The sequence below is a fragment of the Etheostoma cragini genome, chromosome 3, assembly GCF_013103735.1.
Source record: "Etheostoma cragini isolate CJK2018 chromosome 3, CSU_Ecrag_1.0, whole genome shotgun sequence".
NCBI lineage: Eukaryota > Metazoa > Chordata > Actinopteri > Perciformes > Percidae > Etheostoma > Etheostoma cragini.
In genome coordinates, this window is record NC_048409.1 from 27,686,228 (window position 1) to 27,708,916 (window position 22,689).

The 22,689-nt window shown below is 40.7% G+C and overlaps 1 protein-coding gene across 4 annotated transcripts in view; it reads left to right on the forward strand.

The window, feature by feature from the left end:
• The first annotated feature begins 486 nt into the window (after nt 1–486).
• The window catches only part of pak4 (p21 protein (Cdc42/Rac)-activated kinase 4), a 33,371-nt gene continuing 11,168 nt past the window's right edge, over nt 487–22,689 (forward strand). Inside the window, exons 1-5 of one of the 4 annotated variants that reach the window (XM_034867554.1) lie at nt 487–642; nt 20,028–20,264; nt 21,035–21,237; nt 21,472–21,682; nt 22,080–22,298. In XM_034867554.1, the coding sequence (XP_034723445.1) occupies nt 20,064–20,264; nt 21,035–21,237; nt 21,472–21,682; nt 22,080–22,298 (834 nt within the window). In that variant the 5' untranslated portion in view covers nt 487–642; nt 20,028–20,063. Of the gene's footprint in view, nt 643–10,968; nt 11,256–19,333; nt 19,353–20,027; nt 20,265–21,034; nt 21,238–21,471; nt 21,683–22,079; nt 22,299–22,689 lie in introns of those variants that run through there. The other 3 variants (XM_034867557.1, XM_034867555.1, XM_034867556.1) reach the window with 3 other exon arrangements.

Consider the following 22,689-nt stretch of genomic DNA (forward strand, 5'->3'; position numbering starts at 1 on the left):
CAGGTCAGATGCTCAGCCCAAAGCAGGAAAAACAGCCTGAATGATCTGGTTCAGGGAGAGACTGCTGTCCACACCCGGGTTTTACAAACTGACCCAGAGTTGTTTCTTTCTTGTCCTAAGCCTCAGAGGGCTTTGCATCTCTGTCTGATCATGGACTTGCGAGCTTTAAAACTAACAACAGCCTAGACTACACTGGAATAATAGAAAATATCCTAATAACAAGTAGCCCTGTGCTGATTTTAGCACACTGAGTGTAGCCTATGTGTAAGAGGAGCAGGGCAATCTATCATGGGATCAAATAACAAGTTGATTACTGACCTCGAACCCCTTTTAATCTCATTATGAACCTGTTTAATGACTGTTTTTCGCCTAACGGTGACACCAAATAGCCTACTAACCCATGTTTGTTTTGTTTTTTGAGACGGTAGGCCCGTCACTGACTCGGTTGCCATGGTGCGTTGCTGCAGTTTCCCGGATGTAGTATTATTTTTTTTCCTCGTTCAACATGGCGTCGGGGAAGTGAGACTTCGGCTAATGTTATTCAGTTTGCCCAAAGTTAGCGTGCGTCTGCTCTTTTAAACAGAGGAAAGTTTGTTTCCACACCACGGTGGCAGCAGAAAAGGTTTTCCTGTAAGTTTTGGGGTGAGTAGGAACATTTGTGTTTAATAATCGTAGTTTGTTGTGCTCGCGCGTTAGCTTGTGGCGCGTCTCTGAGTTGCTAACAGCGGCTAATGTTAGCGGCTTTCGAGTCTGGGTTCGAGGGGACCAGAGAAGGCTCCTTCGGTGTGGTCTCTGTCTGTCTGTCTATCTGTGTGTGTGCGTTGTTTGATTAATACCTTACCGTGAGGTGTAAAACTTGACGTCTCCACGGCATGGCCGAGGTACAAGGTGGCGAGACACTCGTAAAAGTTGTTAAACAGTTAAAACCCGCAGCTCTGGGCACAAACCAAGCTAATTCTACGTGAGGGCTGTGCTGCTCTGCTAAGACCCTCTAAGCTCGCTGGGCGGCTTAATTGTAAATCCAGGGAAAAAGCTGGTTCTATTAACACTGACGCTTCATAACAGTGGTGCAATGTAACCACTTATTATTAAAGTATTTTCCATTTTATGCAACTTTATACTTCTATTCCACTACAAATCAGAGGTAAATGATCAACTTTTCACTTCATTTGTCTGACAGCTTTAGTTACCCTTTTAGATGACAGTTGTTGTTTTTTATCCATTTCCTGTCCAGGGAAAACCATGTATCTCCTGATGTGTTGATGTTGAATGTTTGTGAGAAACTAAAGGATGAAGTGTTCCTCTATTTGTCTTCATCTATGTGAATGTTCTCCTACTTCTTAAGCTAATTACAGTCTTTAAAAAGCCTCTCGGATCAGCTGGAAAATGCATCGTCACAAAGCTGAAAACAGGGCTGTTCATCTGACAGCATGAAACCCTTAAAAACATTTTAAGAGATAAGTGGTTCTCACAGGACAGCAACGCTACAAACATATGAGGATCTTATGGAATATGATGCATCACTTTAGATTAAACTACCCGACAGTAAAGGAGTTAAAATGACCAACCTTAAACATCTACAGCCATGCAACATACACATTAGTGTGTGTGTGCGTGCGCTGAAGGAGGAAAGAGGATATTGTCTGTGATTCGTTACTCTCTCTCCTCCTTAACCCCAATTTTTATTGCACAAGTCATTTCTCCTATCCTTTGGTCTTTTATTGAGTTCCCTCCCATTCATTCTTTCTCTCAGATAGCAGATATGTATGTATGTATGTCGTTCATATGTGTGCTGTGTGACTGTGTGAATGAGTGAGTGAAGTAAAGATTTTGAATGCGGTTAGTCAGCAAGGTTGTGCGATTAGTGCTGGGCACACAACACATTCCTGGGATGCCAGAGCTGTATGGAGGGGTCACTCTTCTCTCTCTTATATACAGACCATACCCCAGCCGTGAGTGCTGAGTACTCTTATCAAAATTAACCCTCTTCTCAACATCATGCTCTGCAAGTTATTCAGCATTAGCAAAGATAACTGTGTCAGTGGGTGTCAGGTTGAAAAATCACCGGAGCTAGCTGCAGGTCAGACAACAGACGGTAGATGCACTAGTAGATCAGCATACTGTCAGTATCAGCAGACTTCAGCTTTAAAAAGATATGTATTTGTAAGCTAATATTATTTGTACTGCCGATACTTATCTCACTGGGAAATCAAGGTTTTTGACCTTTTTCTGCTGTTTAGTGTCAAAACAGAGGTATAGAAACCTGCACAATCAGACAGGAAAAACCGGCTGGCCGGTTAAACACTTCTCGTATATACGTACAACGTACATCCATATACTATATATTTGTATTTATGAGAAAGGGCAAATAGAGAGTCTGGTGGGGTGCTGGCTCTAAATACATTGGTTAATTAGGCTGCGTGCTGCTGTTTTTAGTTTTTCTACATATTGCTCACTGCACCGGTGTTTTGCATTGACTAGGGCATTGATAGCAGTATTCTCCTTTCTCTCCCTTTGACAGGAGGCTTTAATTAGCTTTCTGTACCCCTCCCTGATGTCTAGTAACAGCATCAGCGTAGGGATCTGTGGTACACTTGACTCTGCAGAATGGACCTGGATGAAAAAGGCTTTCTCTGCTCTCAGCACTTCAGCTGGTCCTTTTAAACAGAAGTTTAGTTGTGACTTGTCATGCTACCTGACAGTATAGATATTTAGCAACCGCTAATTTAAGTATTTCAAAAACATTTCTTCTGGTTTATTGGCTACGACATACGACTATGAATGGTTTGAGACCGACCGGATGGGTCTGTTTCATCTCTGGCTCCCTTGTTTACTGTTATTTCTTCACTATATACAAATGACAAAAGAAAAGGGAGTGACAGCCCTGCTGTGACTAATTTCACTTTCTAAAATAACACCTTTTGCTGGCGGATCATAACACATTTAGCTTCTGCACACAATAGAATTGACATTAAATACCTTGAAATGTCTTCACTTTTTATTCATTATTTACATATATGATTGGTTGAAGTCACTTGTGTCAAATTTGATGACTCACATAGATATATAAAAGTAAATAATAGGTCTTGCACTGATCAGCTGCTACTTGCTTTCCTATTTGATTTAATATTTAATGTGTTTAGATTCAGACTTCAAGCCCATAGAAGTAAACAACAGCAACATCTGGAATCCACTCAGGTCAAAGATACCCTTCAAAGCAGGTTTTAGGGATCTTGATAGTACCTAAGCCCAGAGGGGTGTTTATGGTGGATCACAGTAGGGAAGTGGACTCATGAAGGCAGAGACAATCAGGAAGTGTTGATGACTGTTGACAGACGTGTCCAGCAGGGGGCAGACCTGACGGCAGGACAGATGTTGTTGTTGTTAGGGGACCTGAGGGTCCCTCAGAGAGAGAGACAAACACAGCTGCTGTTTAGGCGTCTTCCATGAACTCCAAACAGCTTCAACATCGCCGTACGAGCCTAGGTGGAACTTGGAGGCAGAAGCTGTGAACAATCATTAAGCATAGAAATCCAGGGACATTTAAGGCATGGTCTGACGTTTTATTATTAAATTGTTAGTCTCATTTTCTGTGTTAATGTTTTTGTCCTCTTTGTGTCCCCCTTGCTGGTTGAGTTTATGCTGTAGTGGATGATCAAGCATGGAATCATTAAAAGTCTTGTCTTTCTCCTGGTATCAGGTTTCATAGAAAATAGATGGCTTGAAAAAAAGGGCGGTGTGACAAATGGAGTGATAGGGGAGAAAGTGAAGAGGAAGAGGGAGGGAGAGCAGTGGATACCTTTTATCTATGTGCAGGTTCTGGGTGTTTGTGAAGAGTCCAGACAAGGAGAGGGCATGAGTGTGTGTGTGTGTGGGGGGGGGGGGGGGGGGGGGGGGGGGGGGGGGGGGGGGGGGGGGGGGGGGGGGGGGGGGGGGGGGGGGGGGGGGGGGGGGGGGGGGGCGAGGTGCAGAGCCAGCTCTGGGCCGGATTCAGCTAAAGGCTAACAGCCAAACAACCAGCTCTGAGATACAGGGCAAGAACCAACATCCCTGACTCCACCTTATATCAGGGGAGAAAAGGGGTTTAAGTGGAGAAAGTTTCATCCTTAGTTTTTCTGTGATTTGCTTTTGATTATTTTGTGGTTAATTTCTTGATTGGTTTTCCTCCAATTCTATTTTTTTTTTTGACAGAACCATACACATTAAGATATCTTTTGTCCACAGATACAAGAGAAATCAATGGACAATGGCTCCAGTTGCTTGTTGACTTTTGACCCTAAAAAAAAAAAAAACGTTTAAAAGTGTCTGTAAACAGAGGGTCCAACTAAGATGACTGGTGACGGATTTAAGAAGCCGTGCCCTGGGTGGGTCATGTCAGACCTTACATTAGGATTCTTCTCCATAACGTGGAGGAAGAGCCAGGCTTACTGCCTTAGAGGAAAGAAAATCCTCTCAGGAATGACCGCTGCAGCCAACATCAACGCAGCCCTCTAGGTGCTCAAGAACAAAGGGAAGAACACTGGAATAAAAAAAGAAATATTCAATATCACAACAATAACCTTTTTCTGAGACTTAGTTTCACCCGCCAGGTCGGGTTTTAGGCCAACACTGTAATGTGTAGAGAGTTACAAAGTATCTGGAAGAAAACTGAGGAGGAATTTCTTACTCAAACATTTCTTTTATTTCTGTGTCATCATACTTAGAATCACGCCAAAATCCTCAGTTATGTTTACATTTAGCTGTTCATCCGTGGCCATAAAAGAATTTCATATATGCACAAAAAAAAAAATATATATATATATATATATATATATATATATAACACAAATATAAGTCTCTCTCTTCTTTGCTTTTTCGGTACATGCTTTCCTGCAGGGATGTAACGGTATGAAAATGTTACCTCACGGAAAATTAACACTGTTTTTGGTATTATCGCGGTTTTTTACAAGTGTGTTTGGTGCCATTAGCAGCAACACGTTTCCTGCACGTTCTGCAGACAGGATAACTATCTTCAGTCAACTGTCCTTCTCACAATAACCAAAATATCCCCATGATTCAGACCTAGTCTTCTCAGAGGGCCGATAAATGTCCAGAGTGCTGTCGTCTCCTCCTTCCGCAGTGCGCCTGCTCGGCTCCTTCAGGGTACTCAGATGAAGCTGGGAAGGATTAAACCCACGGTTTCCACACCGGGGTTATCCACCGTGATAATAATGATATTTTAAATGAAAACGGTAATTGTTATTGTCAACATTTCTAATCGTTACATTCCTACTTTCCTGGTTATTTTAGTTAATCAAGCTATAGTGTGTTTATAAAGTAGACACAAGACTACTGACTGAGATGCGGCCAGATGTTAATATTTTAAATCATTAGTATTCAATGGAGAGATTATTCATCTTCTGTTCTGGCCGAGAGCAACGATTAGTCAAGAAAGCGGTAACTATTTTGATAATGGATTAATCGTTTAATTTGTCAAGCAAAAATGCTCAACGTTCTCTGGTTCCAGCTTCTCAAATGTGATGATTTGCTTCTTTTCTCTTGTTGATATTACACTAAACTGAATATCTTTCTGTTTTGGTCTGACGGTCTGACAAAACAAGCTCCAGAGACGTCACTTTGTGATGACATCTGTTTTTCTGACATTCAATAGATTATTTGATGAATCAAAAAGTAATTGTCAGATTTATCTATTAGGGAAGTTGCTTCCACTGCTGGTAATTTTTCTATTTGTGCGAGACTGCTCTGTTTGTTCAGTGTGAACTCTGTGCTCTTGTGGTGTGTTTTCCCCCACAGCAACAGGTTGAGGAGTTCTGTTCTTGTGTTTGCATGTTTAGTTTTAATCTCGCCTGAAAAATCAAGCTTGGGCCTGCATGTTCCCAATTGATACGGAGGTTTCACAAGCTCACACACACACACACACACACACACACACACACACACACACACACACACACACACACACACAATACAAAGAGAGCTCTGGATGTTGGCCGTGTTTTACCCTTTTCATCCTAGTTGTACTGCTGTGGCATGCAATGGCAGTAGGCTATAGAATGGGGGGGGGGGGGGGGGGCGACTCTTCCATAACTGTGGAATAGTCTGGATGACACAGGCAGCACTTTTGTTGCAGGGATCTCTCCGTAAAAAAGTACGTTCTTTCTCAGGATCCTGCTGTTAAATCAGGATCCAGTGCAGTGTTTAAGATTATCAATTATCTACATTCAGAAATGTCTCTTAATTAACGTTTTATAGACTTCTGAAGATTTCTACAGTTTATTCCAAGTTTCTGAAGGACCCATTGAATGCAACTGGAATGTTCTTTTTCGTCATGACAATGTCCAAACCTTATGAATACTAACTAGCCTTCACTTGCTCATGGACAGCCAACGCGTTCTCATCCATCCATCCATCTTCGACCGCTTATCCGGCGTTCTCACCTCCATCGCATAAAGTTGGGAGTCTACGGATGCTTGGTCACGTGCCTTTGGCGTTATTATTGACGCTAAAAGTCTCCTTTAGGGTCATATCTTAACGCGCTTTATCTCAACGCACTGCGTCAGGACTATTGTCGTCACTTTTTATGCAGCTAGGTTTAGGAAAAGATTGTGGGTGGGCATATAAAAGGTAAGTTTACGGGACACGTGGGACAAGAACGGGGCAGTCCTGTGTTGTTTGATCCAACCTCCCTACGCAGAACATTGGGCTATCATACTACTCGCTGCCATTGTCGCTCTTAATACTACGTCATCTTCACGCCCCGCGGAGCTGCTGCTCGGCCATACATATACACTGTGTGCAAATTATTAGGCAAGTTCTAGTCCTAAGGATTTATTGTAATGTAACAAATCCATTGCTATCGGTCGATCAGAAATGTTAATAAACCACAAATCAGAATATTTAAGAAAGGAAAATTGAGTTTTGGCTTTCTCCGAATATCTATTTGCAGAATTGTTATGCAACTAAATGAAAAACTAAAATGTTACCACTCTCACTTGTTTATTTTAATTTCTTAGAGTAAGAATAAAACTCAAAAGTACAAATAAACACTATCACTACACTAACCAGCATTTGATGGATTTGATAACAATCTCTTGCCTCTGTAGTCTGAATAACCGCTGCTGTAGTGGCTGAAGTTTCTCGCAAAGGACAAATAATGACGGGAGAATGACGCAGTGCTTGTCCTTGTGACATCATCAATGACATCACCTCATTGTGTCTGTTGTTGACAACATGCCTGCAACATGTAATGATGGTACTACACTGAGTCATGTGTTTCACAGTATGTTTGGTGTTAAACATGACACTAACATTGTGCAATAACACCATCAAGTTATGATGAGAGTAGTTGAGTAGAACAATGTGATTTTTTTTTTCTTTGGCTATCAACTGGAATCTGATTTTTAGTGTCAGATTGTACCGATCAGCTTGTCTTCTGCTCTTGATTAAAAAAACAATTCCGGCTGTATTGGCAGAAAAATTCAAGGGTACGTTCAGATGAATAATTCAAGATTTTACTTGTCTCAACATGATGCCTAGGCAGTATGTAATGGGGTGAGTAGGCAGCAGCAACTAGAACCCGCCTTGCTTATGTTGATTATTCCTTTTGGAAGTTGGAGCTTTGACTAAACTCCAATAAATGCCTGCAGCTTCTTCTTCGTCTCACCTCTACCTTTGTAACACCAGTGTGTCCCCTACCATTAACATTACCATTGAGCTCGGTGGCTGTAAAGCTCACGGTTTGGGATCAAAGGCAGCCTGAGTCCGTTGGTTAATTGTCTGGCTCTCCAGATGACACCGCTGGGATAAAGCCTGACACATCCCCCCCCATCCCTATCTATCTCCGCTATGTATTTAGCAGTGGCTGTGTCGATCCATCTGGGATTAGCATTAGACCTGCACGATCAATCGTTATAAAATCGCCATCTCGATTCACCCTGTTCACGATTACATTTTTAAATAACTTAGATTTTTTTTTGTAAAAAAAGTTGACTTTTTTTTTTATGACTTTGATTTTCATTTAATTTTACAAGCCGACTGCATCACAAATGCTACTACTCTCTTCTGTGAGTTTTAAACATAGACTGTATAAAATAGGTTTTAAAGCTCTCCCTTCTCTTTATTGAAGCCTCTATGGTTACAGGCTCATGGTGTGGCTCAGTGTGCTAAAAGTGCCAACTAAATAATCTATTTTAGTACTACCAATTTCTTTTGTTTTGTCCGGGTTCACGTGGCAATAAACATTACACTTTGTGCCAAAAAGATCATGTCAGAGAATCGTGATATCAATTCTAAGCTAAACAATTGTGATTCATATTTTCCCCTGAATTGTGGAGGCGTACTTAGCATCACCCTGCACGGTTGTGATTAGTTTGAAGAATTACAAACCAGCCAGATTGTTGTATTTCCCCCTATCCCAGAACAGATGACCGGTGTAGCCGGACCACACTCCAGGGCTGACCCAACGATAGGTCAGATGGGTCTGACAACGCAAGACTAGTTGGTTAGTGACCAAGCCAATTTATAAAATATTTGTGAATATATGGCCATTTTATATGGCCATTTTTGTTATTTCACACTTTTTTTGTTAATTACATAAATCCACGTGTGTTCATTCATAGTTTTGACGCCTTCAGTGATAATCTACAATGTTAATAGCCATGAAAATAAAGACAACGCATTGAATGAAGAGAGTGTGTGTGTGTGTGTGTGTGTGTGTGTGTGTGTGTGTGTGTGTGTGTGTGTGTGTGTGTGTGTGTGTGTGTGTGTGTGTGTGTGTGTGTGTGTGTGTGTGTGTGTGTGTGTGTGTGTGTGTGTGTGTGTGTGTGTGTGTGTGTGTGTGTGTGTGACATCAACCTGTTGCACTATAAAAAATAGTGCTTATTGCTTGTACATAAGTGACATAAGTTCTCTGAGAATCCTTTTTTATATCCAAGCTAAATTGATATTGTGAAATGTCTAAAGACGGACGACTGACCTGAAAGACAATCTGCTGTCTGTATATTGGATGCTTTTTCTTGGCTCTAGACTCAAAATCTGAGATGTTTGTTGTTGTTTTCCAGCCTGCACCTGATGCATACACTGTAGTTTTGTATGCCTCATCTCTCTCTCTTTTTAAATGTTTTGTGTGTGGTGAGAAGCACACTTGAACTTGTAGTAAGGTAGCTCATGAACTCCTTTTTGATTTGATATTTCTGTAAGTAAGTGCCAGGCAAACAAAGGATCTGTCTATGGACGTGTGCCGAAATATGTGTACGCTAGCTTGTGTGATCAATGTAGCGCTCTCTTTATCATTTGCCTTTCCACATTCCACAGCCTGCTTCTGGAAGTCAGCCCTCATTGGCTGCAGCTCCGCTTTGTTTGAACTCTGCCTCGGGATTGGCAGGTTTGTGTGTCGTCTGGCTCTGATACGTTAAGTGGACCCGTTCCTGCTGTATTTTTACTCTCAAAGGAATGTCAACAGGCCTTTTCCTTATAGAGACTGACACCTTTCTGTCTGGTAGATGGGAGATATTGAAACAAGTACTCTTAGCCCGGCGTTGATAAGTGGCACAGATTATAGACTGTTTTCATGTATGTTTTGATAGGTTTTCTGATGAAAGAATATATAGGGTTATTATAAGATTTTAAAGCGGCAAGTTTGTCCGTTCAGTTACAAATTGCCTTAAATTAGGCTGAAAAAAACTTCCATGAGGTTTGATTTAGACATTATGGCAACAGGACATTAAAAATAACGAGTATGCTACATTTTAGGAAAATAGGTCTGAATAAGCTAAAATAGGTGTTCAATCACCTGTTTTGATAAGTGTTAAACTATACAGCGACATTGGCAACATATTGTTATACCTTTACATGTTTTTGAGCACTATTTACTGTAAGTATGTGGTTAAAACAACAATACTGACACCAGTCCTTGGCCAGTGTTACCCAAAGGTTGGTTGTATGTTGACATTTAGCCTTGACTTACTATCTGTGTGTCCTTTCTAATGTCTTTGGTGATGGATCTGTTTATATTAGCACACAGACACGGTATTTCACAGTAGCCTGCCTTAATCAGACTGCTATAACCGGCAATATTTAAAGCCATACTGTCAGAGGCTGTTGTTCCACACAGTGAATCATAATCTGATCTCATTTAAAAGCTGATCTGTAAAAAAATAACATACTATATTCAGGAATCTACATTGTTGATTAGAGATGCAACAAATATGAATGTTTCACCATCCCTCTTACTTTTCCCAGTTGATGTTTCATAGAGAAAATAATCACTGATAATCAGTGATTAATCAACAACTATTAAAAAAATATCGCTTAACCAGTTTGAGTAATTCTTGATGAAAATTAAATAAAATAAAAATGCTGTGATTCCAACAAGTAAACGAGAAAATAATCTGACAATGTAAATGTTTGTTAGTTGCAGCTAGTTACATGTTGCCACTGTTTCTAGTAACTACTGACATTGACCATTTTACTGCAGAATAGGTATTTTACTTTTAGTCAGTTTTACTGGTACATACAGTACTTTGACTTGAGTAAGGTTTTAAATTCAGGACTTTTACTTGAGTAAGGTTTTAAATTCAGGACTTTTACGTGTAGTGGAGTATTTATGAGTGTGGTATTTGCTGCTATTTGATGCCTGTTGATTACTGGCCGGCAACTACAGCTGCAAATGAGCCTTAGAGGTTAAAGTTGTATCTTTTACTGTGCAGTTAATTACAGGAGACTTTCAGCGACATCTAAAAACTAATAAACTAAACGACGATTACATACACATAGGTAAACGGCCACACCTGTGACAGGCGGATTGATTACGTGTCACAGAGGGAAGGAGGAGCAAATAAAAAGGTTTTAGCTTCTATTTGACAGGACACAAGGTTGCTAATAAACACGTTAATATCTTCCTCTCTCTCTCTCTCTCTCTCTCTCTCTCTCTTTCTCTCTTTCTCCCTCCCTCCCTGCGGTGACGTCATGATACTGGGCCGCGTTTGCTGAAACCATAGGAATGCGACACACTTTGTATTTACAGACCAAAGCTACAGCTCTTTCATGTATAAATACATATATGTTAAACGCCAGCAGTCGTTATCTGTCACCGGGTCCGCTTCAGGTTTTTGTTTAATGACGACGTAACGACGGTTTGATTTCTTTCACGGAAACAACTTTGTTGCCGCAGGGAGTCTGGCTTTTCCTCCTCGTCCTCAGCTGCCTTTCTGACATGAGATCAGGTGGATAGGGGGTTACCGGACCTGGGACTAAGAGTGAGTATTCCCGACTATAGGCAGAGAGCGTTATACACTCCTGTGTCGCTGTATTATTATATTGGTAGCAAGTTAAACTTCTAGCGAAAGTTAATCTGGGTCCACAAAACACAACCCAGTTCTCACAGCATGGATTAACTGAGAGTCGAGGAAAACATAAGAACTTTATTGTTTTCCTTGTGTGAAGGGAGGGAGTGGATGATCTGTGTAGACAGCCCTGTTGGACTGCTGGGAACTCACTGTCTCTTTTAACTCTCCACTGAGTACAACCATTCAAACCTGTTACTACACACTGACTGCTCATATCTGACTGTCAGGGCAGCTGTCGGACTCCTGGTCATCTGTCTTTCTTTGCGCAAGTGTTGCTGACACATGAAGATTTGGATAGAGATTCGTTTGTTTGTCTTTGTGTTAAGGTTAAATCTTGGTAGGAAGTTATAGGTATTTTTTTTTAAATTTTTTTAGTAGTTCTGGGATTTTTTTGCTGTGCTTATCTTTTTTTAATCTTATTCTTTCTAGTACGTGTGATTAGTTGTTGTTTATTTGTGAGTGTGTGTATGTCATTGGTAACTTGTACTTGCTGCTTGTAACAGAGTAATTTCCCAGTTTGGGATTAATAAAGTCTGTCTGTCTGTTTGTATGTCTGTATGTCTGTGCTTTTTTTGTGGAGGAAGTTTGTTTTTAATGCATTTTATGTTATTTATCAAAAGGGTGCAGTTTTTAGTTCCTAGTCTGAGATATGCACATACAGGGTGGTTTTGCCACTGCTTAATACATTTTATGCATTTTTTTGTGTTTTTAGTAGGGCTGAAACTAACAATTATTTTCATTGACGATTCCCTTGTCTATTACTTTCTTGATTAATAGTCGTTTGGTCTATAAAATGGCGAAACATGTTGATCAGTGTTTCCCAAAGCCCAAGATGACGTCCTGAAATGTCTCGTTAATCCACAACTCAAAAAGTTTCCGTTTACTGTCACAGAGGACTGAAGACACTAGAAAATATTCACATTTAAGAAGTTGGAATCAGAGGATTTTTCACTCACACCTATTATCAAAATAGTTAGTAATAAATTAAATAGTTTGATAGAAGCAAAGAAGAATTTAGTACGTAGTAGCTGATGTTGTCAAATATTTGAAGTTAATACATCTATTTTAGAGTGTTAAAAGTACATATAAAACAAAAAAATTGGTGCATAATTGTTTTATAATTTATGTACTTTACTCCTATTTCTAATACATTAACGACTAATCAATGAATGTTTGCATCTCTAGTTTGGAGATCTCTGGACCTATTTGTTATGGATCCAATACCGCGTTGATTGATTTCACAGATTCTGTAAAGTCTCATATATCCATTGTCCTAATGTGCTCTAATGAAATGACTGAAATCTGCTACCTGACCCCTGTTGTTGCATTTGAGATCTCATAATGGTAACGTCAGCTGCTCTTTGCAGTTTCAAGTCATGGGAGCTTGGGTAAGTGTAACCCCCAGTTCTGTATCTTAACTACCTAATTTACTGTAATAGTTAACAGATGTTAGCAGGCCCACTCAGTCTCGTATTGAAGCGGAGGCTGTCCCACTTAACAGTGTTGTAAACCTGCGCTGGAAGAAGTATTCAGATCTTTTATTCAAGTTATGAAACAACTATATCAAAATACTCCATCACGTCCCACAAAAAACAAGTATTATCAGAAAAAAACATAGATACCTAAAGTATTAGAAGTACTTATTATGCAGTAAACTGCCCCCTGGGACTGATTTATGTGATTTATATATTTATATCATTAGATCAATACCGATGCACAATTTTGTAAGAAGTATGTTATAGTTGTAGTGGTCCAGTGGAGTAGAAATATATGAAAAGAAAAGTAAAGTGTGAGTACCTTTAAAATTGTACTTAAGTATGTACAGTGTACTTTACACCACTGTTGTGAGTAGTCAGTAGCTCCAAGGTCAGTTACTGCACAGCACTTCATAAATCTGGGAAACGCTGGGAGAGAGAGTGTCCTCTGTGTGTGTGTGTGTGTGTGTGTGTGTGTGTGTGTGTGTGTGTGTGTGTGTGTGTGTGTGTGTGTGTGTGTGTGTGTGTGTGTGTGTGTGTGTGTGTGTGTGTGTGTGTGTGTGTGTGTGTGTGTGTGTGTGTGTGTGTGTGTGTGTGTGTGTGTGTGTGTGTGTGTGTGTGTGTGAGATTGTGTGTTTGCAGTAGTGAGAGAACAAGCTATTAATTATCACCCCTGATTCAGCACCAGCAAGCTAATGTAAGAACACCACAACGAGGATGGTAACCTGAATCCGGCTGTCTGCTTTTTGGCATCTTACTTTCGAATCAATGTCTTTGTCACCGCGAAGAACTGGTACCTGCGTGTTCATTTATTGGCTTTAAAAATACTGTAAAATACTGCAAAGTAATCTTAAATCTAGCGTGAGAAATGACTACCTGGTTATGTTTTTATTCCCTTTGCTGATAACTTTGTGTACTATTGTTACATGAGCCTCTGGTGTGTGAGTCTTGTTTTCTCCCTCTGTCTTTAAATGGAGGCCATAACAACCATATTAGTTGTTCTGGAAGGTAAGCAGCCATCATTCAGAGTAGGGGTGGCAAAATATACGGCCCTTGGGTTACAACCGGCCCACCAAAGAGTCCAATCTGGCCCACTGGATGACTTTGCAAAGTGTGTAATTTGCAGAGAAATCATTAAATCAAAATGATCAGTATTCCTATTTGTTTGCATCCTGCCGCTTGCAGGTGCCGCTGGTGGAAAATGTCTTTGTCAAAAAGGAGAAAAACACAATTGATCAGTTCCTATTTCTTCACAGAGGTAGACTAAATGGGACGCCAGTGGGCTTGGTGTGATCTCAGCGCCTCTCAGTGCTTAAGGAATATATCGGACTCATTTCCTTTTCCATCCTGATCAGAATACAGTTGAAAATGGAAACATAATGTCGAAATTGCACTGATGTTTCTAAAGATTTCTCAGGCTCGTCATCTTTTCTGTAAATGATTTTTCATTATGTACTTGTACCCCTTTACAGTAAATAAAAAGGACAAATATAGAGTAGTTATTAATCGGCTATAGTGCAATGGTTGTAGTGGTTTGGACTACTTAAGATCAAATTGGGTTGTATGTGGCGTGTGAGTTTGACACCCCTCATATGTAGGCTATTTATTGCCTCAGTTCTGGAAATGTGATCATCTGTAAAAAGTTGGGGATTTATCAGTCATTGTGACCAGTTAGGCCCAAGTTGGCCTGCAACTTGTAATAACTGGCTAAAAGTACTAAATACTAAAGCTAAGCCTCATTATTCAGTCCATGAACTTGTAGGTCTTTTGTAAATATTAACAATACAGTCAACTAGCAGGTTTGGATGGATTTTTTTGCTTCCTCATATTTTATCAATAATCAACTGCAAGCTAACAAGTAATTAAATGGGTTTATTTGCTGTGTTACAAGTTGGTATTAAGGTCAAATCTTCTACATCGTCTCTGAAATGAATCATCTGGTGCCATAAAGATTTGTTGGACTCTTTGAAGTGTGTTTACGTTGACTGAGGTTTGCCATTGTTTTCTTAGGAAGATGGTTATGTAAGGTATGTCTCAATGGAACGACAGACAGAAAATCATTAGAGCGGAGGGAGTAAATGTGTGATGCACGCTGTCTGTCGCGGTCGATGCTGATGAGGTGTTTGCAAAGTAATGGTGTTTCACTTATTGAGCGGAGGTCTCCACCGGGTCGATAGTACATTTTGTAGTGTTCAGTTTTGTGTCCTGATTTGAGCAATAAATGCACATTTAAAGATTAAGTTAATCTGCCGTGCACTGAAATGCTCCAGTTACATTTAATATGTCGACATCTTTAATGCTAAAACATTACAATGGAGAGAACTAAGATGTTGCTTATGTAAAGTAGAATGTAAAACATCTTTTGTATTTGTTTTTAAATGACATTTGTTGTTTTTGTATTTGTTTTTGTGCAACATTTTTTATTCTCATCGGGAACAATTCTGGTCATACTTGAGAACCCAAATTATGTTGAATATTTAAAAACACTCTTATGAATTTAGATCTGGTGTCACTTTAGAACTGGTTCATCCCTTACTGTATAATTGCTGTTGTTGGGACTGACTATGTGTCTTTTTCCGAGTGTCGACCACCTACGCACAATACTTGAATCAGGACAGAGGACAGAGGACAGCAGCTTCATCCAGAGCTCATCAGGCGGCCTCTGGCCCACTGACTGGACAGGCTTTCTCACTGTTCAGCCAGACATGAGAGGGTGGGAGACTAGTTAGGGGGAAGGAGAGCAGAAAAACAGTTTGAGGGGAGTGGGTGGGGTGATGAGGTAGTGATGGAGGGAGGGTAAAACACAGGGAAGCTACAACTACTGGGATTGTTGTGTTCAGGGAGGGGTCTGCTTGTTTAGCTCTGTGGGAAGTGTGTGTGTGTGTGGGGGGTGTGTGTGTGGGGGTGTGTGTGTGGGAATGTGTGTGGGTGTGTTTTAGTGATGCCTTTTATATTCAATATAATGTTCAGTGTTGCTCAATGTTGGGAATGATTTCCTTCCAATTGTCTTAAATTCATGCAGCAATTTGTTGTATTGTAGAAGAATACTGAAAGCAGCAGAAATGCAGAACTGAGAACATTTTAATACCTTTATCATCAACTTCAGCGCATATTTTCCGAGTGTGTACGTGTGCATGCCGAGCATGAGCACTGACACTGTTTGAGTAGGTTGCAGGGTGCAGCAGTGGGGCTCTTCAACTGTTTTTATCCTCAAAATAAGATTTGTCTGTCCAAAGCCATGTCCCAATTGCGGAACATGATTTATTTTGAGATCAGTGGCCACATTTATATTTGAGTTTCTGTGTGGACCTTTGTTGGCACAGATGTTGCAGTAATACTCAAAAGTATTATATCAGTTTCAATTTATCCTGTAAAATGGATGCAAAGATGACTCAATTATTTATTCTTACAAATTTAGATTTTCCTTTAGTACTGTCATATTTAATGTGAAAAATCTGTTTGCATCATATCTCACTATTTTAGGTTTAGGTGATATTTCTGTGAAATTTTAGTTGAAGCAGAATGTGAAAGATCTTAAGTATTAAAAGTCATAAACCGACGATGTTAATGCTGAGAGAAATGGGTTAGTTTAGTCAGCTCCAGAAAAAGGGATTGGTGAGTACATGATTCGTGTGTTTTGGTGTGTGACATTAAATGAAACGAATCATCTAGTGGTCTGGGAGAGCAGACACCTGTTGCAGCTGTAAATCACTCCTTGGCTGTATGCCTGGATCACCTGTTCCTCTAACACCTGTCCGACTCTCTGTCTGCACGTGCAAGGCTTGTAAGTAAGGGGAAATATATTATTTATATATAGATAGATAGAAAGATAGATATACTTGCTGTATTTTAATATTGCATGCATATATTTGAGAAAGTAGCACTGACTTTCAGGCACAACTAATAAACATTACTTTAGTCATCTCTCTTCTTCATTCATATTCTCATTTTGATAGTGTGCAAAGGAGATTGTATAACCGAGGTATTAACATCACATCTCCTTTCTAAGGATATCCTGATGCTGCATGCATTTCATCAACCACAGAAATACATCCCTCACATTGCTGTGTAAAGGCCTCCCACTCAGTTATGTTTATACAACTACGTGCCACCTTGGGAATAAAGTTCTTTATCAAATCAAACTCTTTTGAGGGCTGAGCACTGTAATCCGTTTTTTCTTTGCCACCCTGCATTGGGTACATTTCAACTTCATTGTGTCTTGGCTCTTGACAGCAGCAGAAATAATCTTGTTTTTCACCAACAACCACTCTAGAGTCTAACATATCTCAAGATTGAGCAAAAGCCACAATCCTCCTTGATTCACAGCCAGACCACTGACTCTGACTTGTTGTCATTCTCTATCCCCACATGACTGTTTTTCAAACTGATTTGTAGTTTGTTGAAGCTCATTTTTCTTTCAATAAGATATTACGACTCAAGACATTAACTGACAGCCCGAGCTGTTCCCGTCTTGCTGATAGTAGATCTAATCATTGGGTGCATGCATATTGGTTTATGTTACTGTACTCTATAGGTAATAGGATTCTCTTCCATTCTTAATTAATTGTATCCTTAAGGCAGTAGTTATGTGAGTACAGATGCAATGATTGACTGTGTTGCTGTCTCAGTTGTACACTGATGATAGGCCTCGGCAGTTAATTACACGCCTCCCCTCTGTTGTCACCAGGCTCATTATGATTGGAATGAGGCATTTATCACCAGTGTTGTAACCATGCTGTTATGAGAAACCTTTGCTAGTGGTTATAAAATCCAGAGTTGGTCGTTTGGGTGGAGAAATTGAACATGCATCGTAATGTGGTACTGTAGTATGGATGACTGCATGGTATGCAATCACTTTTCCACTTTATGGATACTGCCACTACATAACTAGGAAAAAATCTGGTTGGATGTATTTGGAAAAAGGTCTAATTAATGTGAGAAAACATACTTAAAAGTAGCTTTATTCTCCAAACCTTCAACAATAAATGTGATAGCACGATCTGGAAACGTAAACGGTAAATGTACACTACCGGTCAAAAGTTTCAGGTCACTTGCAAGTTTCCATACGACTCCATTATAGACAGAATACCAGCTGATCTGAGTGGGTGGACGATCTTTAATGCAATATCTACATTGTTCATTATCAGCAACCATTCATCCAATGTCCCAATGGCTCACTCTGTTTACTAAACTGATTATTTTTAAAAACTAACCAGAAAAACATCAGGGGACCCTTTTTATTATGTAAGCACATAATGTAATCTGAACACTGCTGCATTGGTTAAAAAAACAATGCAACTGATCTCAGCTGGTATTATGTCTATAATGGAGTGCAATGGGAATTTCTAAGTGACTCCAAATGTTTGACCAGTAGTGGGTGGGAGTGCTCTGTGTCACTTAACAAAAATTAGATTGGGGTTTTTGTTCTCATTCTGTGTTGTCATTCAAAAGCTAGAACATTAGATAGTAAATCACAAGGGAAAGCTAATAAATAAGCTACACAATAGGTACATCATGTCAAAGGATGTGAGCCTAACCAGTTTGATTTGTGTGAAAACAAAGTGGGGAAAAGGGACACCTGTGCATAATAAGTGGATTGATGTGTAGAGTACTGTCCTGCTTTGCACAATGTTATTACAATTATTCAGTTATATTGTCCATATTACCAATGTATCTAGTCACTGAAATAGTGGCTTGGTTAAAATAATCAAATCTCTGAGTGATCTGATATCAATTTATACAATCTTTTAATACATGCCTTTCAATCACTGTCATGTTGATCCTGTTATGTAAAATAAATCCTTAAACTTTCTGGGTGTGTATTTAAGGCTTTGTTCTTGCTTGTACAGTCTACAGCTTAAGTTCCCGGGAAAAAAAAGTCCAAGCTAAATTGGTGTTGTAACTGAAATTCCCCTAACCTAATTGATATTGAATGGAATTGTTAATCAAATTTGGACCTTGTAAATCAGAATCTAATTGATTTTGGGAAGTCATTGGCAAAGCCCAGCCCTAAATGTATCCTGATTCCTTTGGTTTTAGTGTTGTGTTGAAGCTCTGTGTAGGTGCCGTGAACCTCACTTTTTTCAGTGTGTTCATGGGCGTATCCTGCTAGACTTCAAGCTTCAAACGCTCCTGCTGGGAAAGGCTTTATTAACGCTGCAGACTGTAAGCTCGGCAGCATGACTCATGCCCTCTAACCCATGACTAGCCCAGATCGCCCTTGCACTCACCCCCCCCCTCTGGTCTTCATAGCCCTGCATCTTTTTCATTGCCTTGTTTTTGACTTCCCCTGTTTTTTGTTCTTTGGTACAGTATTTTGTAGAAAAACAAGAAGAGAAGAATCTGGCAGAATTTAAAAGGCTGCTAACATTCCTGTAGCCCCTCTGGTCAGCTGCCCAGCAGGGTCTGTCCAGCCTACAACACCGATCAGCAACAAGCCTCTGTTTGAATACCGGGGGAGTGTCTTTTTTTGATACCCACTGACAAAGCAGCAAGGTTGAGAGAGAGACTATTCAGACTAAAGCCAAACCTGGTGAGCAGTGCTTTGCAGGATAGATAGTAAAATCAGAAATATTCCACAACTACTCCTACAAGTTTTTCTCCCAGCCAGCCACAATACATGTTTGTGTCTTTACGATGGGATGTCTGTGATGTTGCACTTGGTGCGTTTCTTTCTACTCATGCAGCGGGAAAAACTGCATTTGAGAATGCAATACTGGAAGCTTTGTTATTAAATTGAAAATCTTTTTTTTTTGCAGTATCCATGACCTGAGTGACGACACTAATACAAGTAGAACAACATATCCAATACAACAGAGTTTTGCAAATAAGGACTTTTTTATTTATTTAATCAACCCCAGTTTGGTTACCGCTTCAAATGCTGTCAGCCAGTGGCTGAGAGTTTTGCAATATATGGTTTAAATAGTATTTATTCTGTGTCAAACATTGGTGGAACTTGATATGGAAACACACACCAAAACCAGTCCAAGCTTATTTTAAATGTTTATCAATATATTTTATATACTGTCTTGGCAAGGTGTATTTCAATGTTCCCTCGAATGGATTTTTAAAAAGTAAAGAAGTTGCTTTCTATGCCTGTCTACATGCATGTGTGGTATGTTTGACATACGCCACTTTTTACATTTGCATTTTTTTCCCCTCAGTCTTTCCTGCTAACCCGCCTCTCTTTTCTCCTTCCTCCCTGCAGGTCTGATGCTAGGCTGTAGCTGCCACAGCCGCCATCATGTTCACCAAAAAGAAGAAGTCTCGCATCCAGATCTCCGCTCCATCCAACTTTGAGCATCGCGTACATACAGACTTTGACGAGCATGAGCAGAAGTTTGTCGGGTTGCCGCGGCAATGGCAGTCGCTCATCGAAGACACGGCCAAAAGGCCCAAACCCTTCATCGACGTGACTGTCATCACTACTGTAGAGCCACGCAAGGTGGGATATGCGAAAATCAATGAAAATCAGTGTTGTGAATTATTAGTTTGTGAATTTAAAACAAGCTGCTCGTTCACTCAATTAAAACTTAATATACTCACTGACTCACTAGAGCATATGAGCGGCGTGGAGCTGAGAGTTTCCGCTCCCCCGCTCAATATCGCACTGCGCTCAACTCTCATCTTGCCCATCATTCGCTCCAAAACAAGAAAATAAGTTTGTTTATTAGATGAACGGCTCTCACCCTTCCTTCATGCCCAGCTCCGCCAGCAAAATGTTTGCTGGATGACCGACCCATGTGCTACGCTGCAGTAACACAGAGACGGCCTCAGGCAGGCTGCAAACTCATGTTCAGGAGAAAATGCAACGCTCCAACATTGAAAAAATCCATTCTGCGGTCATCAAAATCTTCCTACTTATGCCCCCCTTGCACAAACTTCGCCCCGCTCACAGCAGTGACTTCATCTTCAAAAGCTACATTTCTTTCTTTCTTCGTCTATTTCCTAGCTGGAGTAGCTTGACTATGTGATTCAGTTACTAAGTTGAAACGGAATGATGATATAACTACTAATAATTGACTAAACACAAAAACGTGTTAATATTTCAGGTACCCAACAATTTATAAGCACATTCACACTTTTGCAAGCACTTTTAAATGAATAAAGGATTTTGTTACCAAAGCGGCTGACTTGAATGACGAGCTTTGTATGTGTGGGCCTCTTATCTTGTTCAGTATCTACTATAGTCCACCTTTTCTTGTTTATCTCCAGACAATTGTACGAGGCAGCAAGCTTGGAGTGGATGGCTCTCTGACTTGGCTGTTGGATGAATTCGACACGATGTCTGTGACTCGCTCCAACTCCCTGCGACGAGGCAGCCCTCCCATCCAGCCTCGCAAGGACTCTAGCTCTTCAGGAGGAGGAGGACAGGAGAACGGAGATCCTCACCACAGACACTACTCCCTCTCAGACAGGTAAGTAGTTAAACTTCTGCTGGAGGTGGCATAACAACAGATTTTTTAACAAAAATAAGATTTAAAGCGGTTGATAGTTATGCATTTACTCTCTGCTTGTTACTTCAGTAGCAGCGTGCTACACAAATGTAGCATCATTATTTGATAATGGACACTGGAACAAAGCACAGATCTTGCCAGTACAAGCCAATGAGCTGCTATCTTTACTGATCTTTGCATCTCTCTGCTTCCCAGAGACCGACCCAGACCAGACCTCCACCAGAGTGGAGGGGACCCCCGCCAGAGTCAGCGTGAGCACCGTCCTCCTCAGTGGGACGAGGGAGTCCAAGGTCGGCCCCAGCAGCAGCCCCGGGGCCAAGAGCCCAGCCGGGCACACAAGGACAGACCAGGTTCCGGCCCTCCCCCTCCCCCTCACAGAGACAGAGAGCCTCGGGACCGGGACCAGGTAGGGACTGAAGATGTAGCCCGAACCCAGTCTCTTAGTTTCATATTTATTAATGATGAGATCTATTATTTGGACATTGCTGTTCACACAAGACATTTTCCTGCAGTCACTAGCTCATGGATAAATTAATTAAGTTGTAGACTTGTTTATATTTGGCACATTGATACTCCTTGCAGTAAACAAAATTGCCTCAAATGGTTTTGAAGTAATTTTAGGTCATTGTACAAATGTTTGAGTATCATTGATTGGCTTCAATTTGACACTGCAACGAGATCCACCCTGTGCCTGTTGTCTGCTTGCTACCTTAATTTTTAGCCACTTTTCTTCTATCTATTTTTTCCTTCTTATACATCCTAATAATCCCTCCATCTCTCACCCAAACCCTGCCTGTCTTCAGGTGGATCAACCCAGTGACCAAAGGCCAAAGTCCAGCTACATTGTTCGGGATGGCAGCCCTCAGTCTCCCAGGGACAAGAGGCCTCTCTCTGGGCCCAACATCCGCACCCCAAACCTGCCAGTAACAGAGGGGGTGATGAAGACTGCCCAACAGAACACACGGCCGTTTAACACCTACCCAAGGACGGACAGCGAGGGAGGACGCAGTCCCACAGGACAGGTAGGGACAACAGCGTGAACAGAGAGACAGACTGGCTGTTGCTAGGACAGGCAGAAGGAGAGATGGTGTCTTGCCCTAAGGGAAACTATTGACGGAGAGATAAAGGCAGACCAAATTGAATCATTGGCTGGTGGATGATAGCTCTTATCACTTTGCTCCTTGTTCTCCAGGTCAGATTTAGCCGATTCTGTCCTCTGAAAGCTGTAACCTTACCGTCGAGCAGTTATTAAAAATAGATGAGCTTTGTGCCAAAGTGCTTTACAGAATTATGTAATGAAAACGTCCCGGCTTGGATTTTTGTTTTGTTTGTTTTATTGATGCACAGTAAATCAAAGAATTTCCCACACCATTTACAGTAATACACCCCTTTAATATCTCTGTATTAGGCCGA